The 12,823-nt window shown below is 41.1% G+C and overlaps 1 protein-coding gene across 4 annotated transcripts in view; it reads right to left on the reverse strand.

Moving 5' to 3' along the window:
* The window catches only part of TMEM241 (transmembrane protein 241), a 60,494-nt gene that overhangs the window by 17,850 nt on the left and 29,821 nt on the right, over window positions 1–12,823 (reverse strand). For all 4 annotated transcript variants that reach the window (XM_061994696.1, XM_061994694.1, XM_061994695.1 and 1 more), the window contains exons 11-13: window positions 12,656–12,690; window positions 11,388–11,457; window positions 8,586–8,679 (exon numbers count right to left, since the gene is read on the reverse strand). In XM_061994696.1, the coding sequence (XP_061850680.1) occupies window positions 8,586–8,679; window positions 11,388–11,457; window positions 12,656–12,690 (199 nt within the window). The remainder of the gene's footprint in view (window positions 1–8,585; window positions 8,680–11,387; window positions 11,458–12,655; window positions 12,691–12,823) is intronic.

Raw genomic sequence — 12,823 nt, forward strand, 5'->3', positions numbered from 1 at the left:
CCAGGGTGTGACGCCCAGTGCCTATCAGGTTGATGATCAGACTCAATATTTGTGAGGTACTCTGAAGACAGTTAACCCATAAAGGTTTTTAAGAATCAAAAAGGTAGTGAGCAACCCTGATCCTAAAAAGATGATGGAACCAGCAAGGGAGAAGAATGTGGCTATTGTTTCTCATTTTTGGAAGCCTAGTTTTGAAATCTTCTACACTACTATGTCAAATAGGGTACAGTTCTCTCAGTTTTGGCATTTATATCGGTCCACTAGCAACAGAAATGATTTCCAAAACAGTTTGCATTCTTTTGTCTTCTCTTTATGACTCTTATGATTCCCAGCCTCAGCTCTCCGTATGTGAGCAACTCCAGGAGACCAAATAAAAATGTGGCAGACTAGGAATCTTTTAGGCAGAGTAATGAATGAACCTGCATCTTCTGCAATTCAAAATTCTGTTAGACTTGACAACAACTACTTTTAAATTGACATTTTCTACTGTCAAGTATATAGAGATGGTTTGTCAAAGGTTGAGGTGCAGACCTTTCAAACACATACTCCAAGCTAGGTGTTCTGCAGTTAGTTTTATGTTCAAGACAGTAATAATACCAAATGTACACAATGCACTTCAAATGGATACCATGATGGATAAAAGGAAACAAACTAATTTGGAGCATCTCCTAGGGCTCAATTAATATCTGCTGAGGTTGGACTTGTAACATGGAGCACAGCTGAAAATTGTGTTGCCGTTACTACTCCCAAGTCACAGAATCTTGGAATATCAAGGGCTGGAAGGGACCTCAAAAGATCATCTAGTCCAACTCCCCTGCCAGAGCAGGAACACCTAGAGTAGGTCACACAGAACTCATCCAGGTGGATTTTGAATGTCCCCAGAGAAGGAGACTCCACAATCCATCTGGGCAGCCTGTTCCAGTGTCCTGTCACCTTCACGGTGAAGAAATTCTTCCTTGTATTTCTTTGGAATCTCTTATGTTCCAGCTTGTAACTGTTGCCCCTTGTCCTATCATTGGACATCATTGAGAACAGCCTGACTCCACCCCCCTGACACCCACCTTTTACATATTTGCAAACGTTAATGAGGTCACCCCTCAGTCTCCTCTTCTCCAAGCTAAAGAGCCCCAGCTCCCTCAGCCTCTCATCATAAGGGAGATGCTCCATTCCCTTCATCATCTGGGTGGCCCTGTGCCGAACCCTCTCCAGCAGCTCCCTGTCCTTCTTGAACTGAGGGGCGCAGAACTGGACACAATATTCCAGATGTGGTCTCACAAGGGCAGAGTAGAGGGGGAGGAGAACCTCTCTCGACCTACTGCCCACAGCCCTTCTAATACAGCCCAGGATGCCATTGGCCTTCTTGGCCACGAGGGCACATTACTGGCTCATGCTCATCCTGCTGCCCACCAGGACTCCCAGTTAAGTCGCGACATATAACTTCATGTACTTATTTGTGTGACCACGTCATGCCCAGAAACTGACATTTTAAATGGATACACAACTGCAGCCCTGTAAAACATCTCTTAACATACATATTAAAATTTTCCATTATCTGGAGATTCAAAATATCCAACAAGTCTCAGCTATTCTTACAAAACAGCTTCCTTAAATTGCATTAGTGCCTCAGGGAGCCTGTGCCACTGTGCTTAGTGGTCAGGAAGCACACAAAGGAGTTGTTATGGAGACTGATGTGTTCCCAACAATTATATGGTGTAATTAGTATTGGATGTTACAATGTAACTATCAAGCTGTCTCCATGGAAACTACCCAAAAACCTACACTTCAAGGTTTCAGCAACTGTTTTTTTTTTTTTACAGATCCTTAAGATGTGGTTAAGAGAACACTGGTTGTCTTATCTGCTCACCGAGCTCAGCTGAGAAACACATTTTCTTTTCCAAGGTATTTGCATGCTCCCCACCGTGACTCACGGGAATCAAATACATGTGTCAAGAATAAACGTACATAATTGATACAGTGAGGACCAACCACAAATCAGTAAGGATTCTTACCATTTTCAATTATCTTTATGCATACGCCTGTGCACGTGCACAAGAGTACACAAGACAAACAGAAGAAGTTCACTTCTACTCTTATGGCATACTTGAAAGCTTTAGGCTCACAGAAACTCCTTCTCTGAGATTAGAGATACACTTGAAACCACACTGATGCCAGAGTGAGCACCTACCATCCATGTGTGGCCAGGTCTAGTACACAATTCGCCGTCTCTCCCTGGGCGTTAGCTTGCAGCTGCACAGATTTTCCAGGCTGGGCGAGCAGAGATCTCAAGCAGCGATCTCGAGAAGTGCAGGATCTTCGCCAAATGAAAACACACTGTGTTTATGGAACTCCAGTGGGAGTTTATGACATTTATCCATAAAGATTTATAAGGTCCAAGCCAAGAAAGCAATGTGATTTTCAGTCCAGAATCTCACTGTCACTTTTGCCTGTGGACAGTAGCGTGCAAAGAGGACACTACTGCCACCTACAATATAACCAAGTGGGCAACTGCCAGATAACCAAACACATTTTTGTTCTGGTTATGATGTACATACAAAATTTTTAAACAGATTTTTAAAATCCAGAATCTTCTCCCATTAGGGCTGAGATGAACAAGGAGAGTCATGTGTTTCAGAAGGTACCCACGGTAGGATTCTTTTAAAGCATCACTTATTTCTGCAAGTAAATAGCCCTCAGCAGAAGTAAGGAATTGATAATCTGGAACAGAGTATCTTATAGCACTTGCATGCTAGGCAGCAGTGAGAGAGGAATTACGAGATATCTAAATAGGAGTGCATGCTTTAGCAGAGGCTTTAACATTACAAAAATGTGAGAAAGCATGAATTCATTTTACTTCTCTTGGTTGGTTCACCCCTGGAATTAAAGCAGATAGAATTCTCATGTGAACTGCTATGTGTGAAGGGAGGTGCAGTGAGCATAACCAGGCTAGGAGCCCCAGAAGATTTGAAGGTGTGGCCTCTCCTTTTTATGAGAAACGGGAAAAAGACAATTTCTGCTTTGATTAAAAACATCACTTTCCAATCTTTAACAGGGACTTCATCCATTTTTTCTGCTGACATGAAGATGGATCCAGTCTATCCACGTTCTTTAAGACAGCATGGGGACCAAAGAAGGAGATAACACAGACAGAAAATATGAAGTCAAACACTACAGAAGGCATTCTGAATAGCTGTTATATGTTTTGGAGGCAGACTAAAACTGCTGGAGTATAGGTACCACGGGCTACAGTCAGGTACTTGGGACTCAGAGATAAGATACTTTTTCTGAGGCTCCTGCAAAATTACTTTCACAATGTTTGGCAGCCAACATTAAACATAGGATGACCTGGGACAAACATTTCTAAAGCTAACAAACAAGGAACCAGAGCTGCTCTCAGAGGATGTTTTACGTACCAAGGAACCTCTGACACTGTTCAGATACACTAGAGATTATACCACGGTGCATGGGATGGCTGTATAGAAAACAGTGGCATACTCCTGATCAGATTAATCTAAATTTTCTTCCAACAAATGCATAAAAAAACCAGTGTAAAACTCAATGAAACTTGATTTCAATTATACTTCACTTCTTCAGATGAGGGAGGAAGAGTGAGAGAATCCAAAATCCACCGACCTTCCCATTTATTTTTCCTCTTTATAACAAGCTGTCTCAACAAGTTCCCACTGGAAACAAGCTGATTTCCCTACTCATATATTGGGATAACACTAAACAAGACAAGAGAGTATGAATTCATAAGTAACCAGCATCTTGCTGAAGAAACATTCTGAAATACCATTTTTTTCCTTCCATTCATGATTTAAATTATTTCTGATGCTTAACTTTGAGAGACTCGAACAGGTTTCATGACCAGATATAGATTGGCAGCCTTAAACTAAACAAACTCACTGACAGCACTGTTAGAGCTCATTAGCATTCCTACCAGATGCTTCTGTCTGTTTACATGAGCATCTCCAGTTTTTCTTTCCAGTACATGACCCATGATACTAGCATAGCTTTCAAATTAAAACAAGAAATGTCAGTACAGCTTCAAACCATTGCTCTTCTGGGGATCAAATCTGTGCAAGGCCATGACAAAGCATTCTGTATTTCTTGGGCTTCTTAAAAGGATTCTTTTTGTTTGTCAGATCACTTTGTGACTCTTTTTTTGGCGTTTCTCCCTAATCCACGTAGATCTGACTAACACACGCACACACTATTTGCTTCCACGGCAAAAGTGCAGAGAGCATTTGTCACTATAAATATCACATGGGACCATATAGACAGATGAAACCTTGTGCTCTGCACAAAGCAGTGCTTTGACACGAAAGCTGCCAGAAATCATGATGAGGAAGAATCTAAAACCCTCATACATTGATTAAGTTGCTGCAGCCAAAGTAAGTATCATAAAAACAAGCTACGATCCAGCTCCAGTTTTTCCGTGAATGAAAAATTAGGGGGCAGGGAGGCCAAATATGTGGGCTTCACAAAGAATGTCTCCTTAAACCTGCAAAGCAGGCTCAATCAGATCTCACAGTTAGTTTCTTGGTCTGTCAGCACTGAACAAGAAATGAAGTGGTGGCAACAATCTCACTCACCCCCAGCTCATCAGTCACATAGGTGCAACACATCCAAATGGAAAACAGATTTTCCGATTCACTGCACCTCCCTAGAGGCCTGCACTGATATCTGAGGACTACAGCATTCTCTTTTCTTGGCTCATTTGCAAGATAAACATATTCTGGCCTCAAATGCTGCTCCTTTCCAACTGCTGGTGAAAACTCCAGTCAGTCTGAGAGATTAAGAGGATGATCTAGGGCACTACTCAATCCAAGAAAAATGCTCATGTGGGAGCGCAAAGCTGTTGTTGTGACCAGAGGGTTTTTTCTGTTTCCATTGGATTTCGTTCTGCAAGTCCAGACTTAAATACTTTCTATCTTTATTCTTCACCCACATTAACTTCCCTTTTTTTTTTAAAAAAAAAAGGGAGTCACACACTTGGATTTAAACAGATTTTTACAGTACTAGTTAAATACTGCTTTTCTGTGCCTATGATGATTTAAGACATGATTGAGGCAACCCTCATCCCCAGGCAATGTTGGGCAGGATTGGTATGCAGTTTTAACACTTCCCAACACCTGCAGGAAGCAGCAGTAGTGATCAGATTGATAAGACTCTTCTTAACTACTCTATATGTAAATTTATAGTTCCTTAAAGTTACAAGATACCTTGGAAGAATTTTGTAGGAGCTGGTAGGTCAGTCCCTACCCTTGTAGGCAAGCTCCAGTTCAGCTCTTGCTTTCCCGTCTACGTCTCTATGGTGTCTCTTTTGATCCCTGTTCTAAAACTATGTGTAGTGTTCTGGAATTTTTTAAGCATTCTCCGATTTCTAACTCAAAATCATCTGCATTGCAGTTCCATCATGCTCCTTGGGCTGCCTCAGATGGGTATGACTGAGCCCTAAAATCATTCTTACAACAACCTTTAAAACAGTAGTGAAAGACAACAGGGAACCTTTTGATTTTGATAAAATCATTAGTGCTACAGACAGATCAAACGTCCTTATTACTTATTCCCTCTTTGAACTCAAGACAAGACATATCATCCGAGCACTGGCTTAGAAGCTACAACAGGAAAAGGACTAATTTGCCCTGTAACAAAAACTTTCCTAAGCGAGATAATTAAGCTATGAACAGTAACAAAGACTTCTAAGGCTAGAGAACAGATTAAATTACCACAATGACACAGAGACAAATTTTTTGTTGCTATAAAGGCACATAGTTGCACTGACAGCCATGGCTAGAACAAACTTTGTCTAACGTTATCATAGAATCATAGAGTGGTAGGGGTTGGAAGGGACCTTTAGAGATCATCCAGTCCAACATCCCTGAAGAAGCAGGTTCACCTAGATCAGGTCACATAGGAACATGTCCAGGCGGGTCTTGAAGACCTCCAAGGAAGGAGACTCCACAACCCCTCTGGGCAGCCTGTGCCAGGGCTCCATCACCCTCACAGTAAAGTAGTTTTTTCTTATGTTTAAGTGGAACTTTTTGTGTTCCAGCTTCATCCCATTACCCCTTGTCCTGTTGCTAGCTACTATAGAAAAAAGGGATGCCCCAATCTCCTGACACCCACCCTTTAGATATTTATAAATGTTAATAAGATCACCTCTCAATCTCCTCTTCTCCAGACTAAATATATATCTAGAGTTGGCCAAAATCCCACAAATCTAGAAACCCTTGAACTTTGGGAAAGCTTTCTTCAGTCCAGACTTTGCGGCTCTGATCTACTTGAGCTTTGGGAAAGACCCAAATCTGCTTAAAATATATTTCACAACATATCTTTGCCTGCATTGTTTTTTCAGATAGGTCATAAATACACACGTAGAACCACTTCTCCTCATTCACAACACCTACTAACAGAGACAGCTATTCCCATCTCCAAACCAGAATGTTCAAAAAGACCAAAAAAAGACACAAGATTAAACTTTATATCAGTTGACTTGCTACCAAGGAGAAAGAAGAAAGCTAAAGAACTAAAATCTGAACAGTCAGAATGAAAGAAATTACAACCAGTGAGAAACTCTATGTCATCTGTACAGTGTGAAACAGCTTGCAAAGGATAAAATGAGCCACATCACTCTCTTGTTATCCCCATTTGATATAATTTCTAAACAATCACATCATGCAAGTCTACCTTTTTTTTTAATTGTTGTTGTTGTAAGGTAACAGCTCCATTCATTGTTACAGGAAAGCTGTGATCACAAACCACATAGGAAGGCTGTGGTTTTCAGAGTGATGAAACTACGTAAAATCTAACAAGGAAAATGAGTCTGACAAGTTCTTCTGACTGCATTTACTACTAATAATTTAACAAATGAGCTGTATATAACTTAAATCAGGTATAGTCAGACCCTAGATCCACAGATCATAGGATAATTCCAGTAGGAATGAACCTCAGGACATCAGACCAGGTTGCTCAGGGCTTTGTCCAGTTGGGTCTTGAAAAACTTCAAAGATGGAAACTGCACAACCTCCCTGGGTGACCTGTGCCCCTGCCTGACTTGTCCTCAGGGTGAAAAAGCTTTTCCTTATGTCCAGTCTGAACTTTCAACTTTTGCTTATTATCTTACCACCACACTCCCCATACACCACTGTGAATAGCCTGGATCTGTCTTCTTGATAATTTTTCCATAGCTACTGGGTGGCTGCTGTGTTAGGTGCTCCCAAAGCCATTTCTCTTCCAGGCTGAACAAGCCTGATCCAGCAGCCACTCCTCACAAGGGAAGTGCTCCAGCCTCCTGCTGTTCCTCGCAGCCCTCTGCCAAATTCGCTCCGGTATATTAATGTCTTCCCTGTACTGAGGTACCTAAAACCAGGCTCCCTATTCCAGATGTGGTCTAACGTGCTGAGTAGAGGGGTGTGATCACTTTCATGAATTGACTGCCTGTGCTACTGCTAGTATAACCCAGGATACTTTTGGCTGCCTTAGCTGCCAGGGCACACTGCTGGCTCAAGTTCAGCCTGCTGTCTACCAAAATCCCCAGGTCCTTTTCCACAGAGTTGCTCCTCAGCTGTCCAGTCACCAGCCTGTATTGTTGCCAGGGGTTCTTAGTTCCCATGTGCAGGGCTTTACAGCTGTCCTTGATTAATTTTGTAAGATTACAGTTGGCTCATTCCTCCAGCCTGCCCAGGTCCCTCTGGAAGACAACTTCAGCTTTATTGGCTGGTCCTCCCAGTTCAGTGGCTTTGCAAATGTGTACACACTCTGTCACCTTCACTTCCTCAATAAAGATGTTAAAACAGGACTGGTCTCATGACAAGCCTCTGTGCTACTCCAGGTGTCACAAGCCTCCAGTTAGATTAGGAATCTACCTTCTGAGCCTGATTATCCATTTATTCCACTTGAATACAAGGAAAAACTTTCCTGTGAAGGTGAGGGAGCCCTGGCACAGGCCAGGGTGTGGTCTCTCCACCTGGACGAGTTCCTGTGCAACCCAATTTAGGTGAACCTGCTTTTGCAGAGGTTTGGACTACATGATCTTTATAGGTCCTTCCAAACCCCACCATTCTGTGATAACTGTCTGCTCATTGAGACTGTCACAGTGTAATTTAGATATAAGACACTGTCAAAAACCTTGTCAATGTCAAGGCAAATGACATTCACCACTCTCGCCTGCAAAAGTAACAGCAGCAGTTCTGGTACGGAACTTCAGGAAACTAGCTTTAACTCTTGGCTCGGGAAAGACACACTGGAAACAACATCTGGTGCACATACTCTCAAAAGCACCCCTCTCCAAAACACCTTTGGAAAGTATACTTTGTATTACTAGGACTGAGTAGGCCAAATCCTTAGCTGCAATAACCAGCCCAGTTCTATTAAACTCTATATACAAGGTTTCATCTCAGCTAACAATCCTGGCCTATTATGCACCTGGTATTTGTTGCCTCAACTCCATGTGCAGGTTGCATAGATAGGCCCTGGAAGCATCAAAGAGGAATACGAAGGGAAACTACAGAGATGCAGAAACTCCTCTGTTCTCCTGTTAGAAGCACAGATCCACTATATTCCCGTGACAGCCTTTCTCTTACCTTTGCGAGGAAACTCCATGCTGCATATTGCCCTGAGGTTGTGCTGCTTTTTAGCTTCACCGTGTGCAACATCAGAAGGAATCCCAACAGTCCGCTGCAAGGGATGGGGAAAGCTTGTTACTAAAGTCTCTTAATTTCAACTAAGCAGCCTCTTACAGGACACCTTGGTCTTCCTAATGCAGAACCGTAGTGTTAAACTCATTTGGAGAAAGCAAGTTGGTGGGCAAAGAGCTTACATTATGCCTAGTACATCTCAGGATTTTTCAGTCAGTGACTAGAGTTTGAGTAAAGAAAGCCTGACGCTCTCATGGCTGGTCTCTAAATGCACTTGCATAATCAGAAAAGTAGAGATTATTGGAAACATGAGGTGAAATATTCATTTCAGGCATTGAAATAGTTCTGAATAAAGGCAACGCTAATTTCAACAGAAGCTACATATGTTTGGCAACTAACTCACTTCAACTTCCATAGAGCCTTGAACTGCAAAAATAACCACTGGAAAGTTTCTGCCTGAAGCTTTCAAGCTGTTTAAACTTCATGAAACCTAAATTCCAGTTAGGAAGTCAAATACATCTCTCCTGTATAACAAATGATTCAGCAGCGGTGGGAACAGAGTACTTCAAAGCACTCTGCTGACGATTAAGGGCATTTTGGTTCTTAAGTCATATAAGACAATAGTCAAGACTACTCTTAAGGAAACTCCATTCCACATCTCATTGGATCTCACAGAGCTTATTATAAGCTTTGACTCTGGATTTTGTTTCACCTGTGACATATTTACAACCCACTGGTTGTGAACCAATGAAATAGTGTAAACCAGCAAGCAGGGAATAGAAAAAGACTTCAAAATGTTTAAGGCACAAATTACTGTGTGGCTGTTTGAGAAGCATAACAGATAACAAAGTACTGTGAGACACTGCATGGGAAAGGAAAGAGGATCAAAACAGCATATAGGTGATGAGCACCTTGATATTCAAACAGGGTATGCTGTTCCAGAGAGTAATGCAATGCAGTTGATCCCCTCTTCGCAAAAGGGTGGAAGACGATGGCTCGCCAGGCCAGAATTTCCATCTAGTGCTCCAGCAACCCAGCCAAGCGCTCTTCCCTCCTCAGTACAGGTGGCAAAGCTGTGTCTCAGCCACATGTCAGTACAGGTGGTTTTGAGACACCAAACAGTAGGGCAAGATAACTGCCCAGGAGTAGGAAGTACCGGGATTTCTTACACTGAGCCATACCAAAAGAACCCAAGGCATCTGCTGTGCCTGAAGCCAAGAAAGCAGATGCTGCTTTGACGATAAAAGATAGGCCCAAACATAGCAACTTGTTGCAGATGATAAAATGCTGAGAAGCAGAACATTCGACTCTGAGAAACCAGTGAGTTCAATGAAGCAGCTTTGTCCAAACTTTTGAAAGTCCAGTAGCTGGCTTAAGACTCTTTCATATCTTCTGCCCTGCTCAGAAAGGCTTTTAGTCACAAGTTATTTGAAGCTGTGTAGTGTAATTTACAGATAAAAAATTAAAAGGATTATTATAAAGCCAGAAATATTGATGTCACAACACCAATTTATTTCATTAAATAACTGAAGCACTTTGCACCTTACTACAAATGCTTCAGAAACCCTGCACAGGCAGTAGATTTAGCTGCAACAGTTACCCTTACTTTAACATTGCACAGCTTTTCCTCCAAATCCTTTAATGTACAACGACACTACATTACAAGACATAGGAGAGCAACTGAGATGCATGTTTCTCCATCTAACTATTCATTTCTACATGTACTGTACAGTTCTACCTACCACACATGTATGAAGCTGGGGCAATGGAAACACAAGTGGAAGGCTTCAACAATAGTAAAAATTCTAATGAAGTAAAAGAGTATCTGGGCTAGACAGATATCTACTACTGTCTGCAGTTAGACCTTGCCTTCAAGAAGAACTAGATTTCACCTGCCTACCATGGAGCAACCTATTTGTCAATATCTAATTGCAAGTTACGCACAGTGTGGAACATCCACCTTTGTAAAAAGCCACTTTTCTTCCGAATAACACATACGGAGGAAAACTATTTAACAATCATTTTTAATGCCCTTTTTTATTGGAAAATCTGGATACAAGTGAGAAAATCCATAACAATCAGCAAATATCTTTGCCACCAGTTAGTATGAACATAGTTGTTTCCCCCTAAAAGAAAATAGTTCCATTTGGCAAAAGCTGGAGGGGAAACACGGGGATAATATTTTTGAAATAATTAAGATCTCTAGGAAAACATATTTATGTTGCCTTGTATGTGTTATACTACTGGGCAGTGAACTTTTGCTACTCAGAATAAAGGAATGCTTGTTAAAGCTTTTCCCTTTTACCCTAAAAAAGCATTCTGCCAAATAACAAGATGTACAGGCAAATAAATCCATGTACACTCATATGCTGCTGAAGACTAATACTTTGTAATCACTGCAAACAGCAAGTTTTACAAAGGCTAATCCTACTTGAGAAGCATTTGAGAGATGGTATTTATCAAAGCTTTGCTACATTAGGTAAAAATTATTTTACTGGTGACTGGGAACTCTCCTGATCAGAATGTACTCACTCAAATAAACACATATATTTCCAGTACATTTGAATCTTGGCCTTCAAATGCATATCGATGAATCTGCATAGACACATATTCTCTGCAATTTTGCTGGCTTACGTTAGCAGAAACTAGGGTTTTGCACACTCCAAAATTTTTTACTGAGAGTCAAGGTTGGAAGTCAGAAAGATCTCTGATTTTGAAAACATTCACATCCTGTTATAAAGAGGTTACCTGGCACAACAGCTGCTATGAAATCTGTAGAAGTACAGGAATGGAAAGTCCAAGGCACTGAAGAGATCACCTGAGGGACAAAGTCATTTACTTGGTGGAACACAGGGGACAAAAATTACCTAGTTACAAGCAAGGGAACAGCAATTACATGAACATTACTAGTTTAACAGTCCTTTGAGCCTTTACAGCTGGCTGGCTTTTCCTTTATGATGCTTTCCACATTTCTAGTGTGTTTAATGATTTCTCTCTGACCTTGCTTCCAGTCAGTTCCTGCCTTTGGTTGAAAAGTGGGAAAGAAATACGTAAGATTATTCTTATGCAGAAGATCATGCCTAAGCAACAGTTGCCAATGGATAGACTCGTATCACATCCACTTCTTTTATTACAGAGCTCGTAATAGTTCCTACTGAAGCAACAGGAAACACAGACATATGTTGGCTGCCCCCCCCTTTGGCACTTGAACTCTTGTCACACAGAGCAAGTTGAGAGGTTTCAAAAAGTTCTCCCAGATCCAAGCAGTGCTTTCAAGCACCTTCATTTCCAGGAACTTGGGTCCTGGTTGTTCTTGTTAGCAACAATTCCCTGTCTTCATGCTCTACAGATTTGAGGAAGCTCCATCTTTCACTTTTTGAAACAAAGGACTACTTTGCTTAATATGTCTGTCTGTCCTGGTGGGGGAATGTTATTTATATAATATGCACCATCAGGAAAAAGGGGGAATTTATGTTTTTTTAAATGCTTCTTCCTTTGTCTTTCTGACTGAGTAAATATCTAGTGAAAGCAACAGATAATCACCTTTATTGTTCTAACTATTTAAACACCAGTATGATAGGAATATTATGCATCCTCAAATACTCAGTTCCTCCACTTTTAGCCTTCAATCTCTCATTACTTCAAATCCTGCTATGGGCCCAAGTGATGATAATGTAGAGAAAGAAACTCAGTTCTATATGGACTGTGGGAGACTGCTCTGAAGAGCACATTTTCACCTAGGAAATACTTGTTCTTTACCACACATCACCTCTAAAACTGTTTTTTGTTATCTGTCTCACGCTGCTGCTTTGCAAAGTACGGCTAAAAATTATATTAGTAAACACCATGCAAATTACACAGTTAAATATCCTTCTTTCCTCATCCTACAGGATATTATTGGTCATATTCCTTTTGAATTCCAGGGTTAAAATCCTACAGCGTTTGGTCTATAAAAACATGCATGGAAAGGAAGGCAATATGGAAACCTAAAAAAGGAATGACTCAATCCACTTTACCTGCTGGATGGGAAGCAGAGGCCAACAGCACCACACTAAAAAATAAAAAGAGATTAATTGTATACTACAGAATTTATGACATGGCCTGAACATTATAAATGGACTCCTTTGTGCTTTTTTTTTTCATGGTGACATTTATTCCAGTTAAATAGAATAACTGAGGCATAA

This window comes from Colius striatus, chromosome 4 (assembly GCF_028858725.1).
Source record: "Colius striatus isolate bColStr4 chromosome 4, bColStr4.1.hap1, whole genome shotgun sequence".
Lineage (NCBI taxonomy): Eukaryota > Metazoa > Chordata > Aves > Coliiformes > Coliidae > Colius > Colius striatus.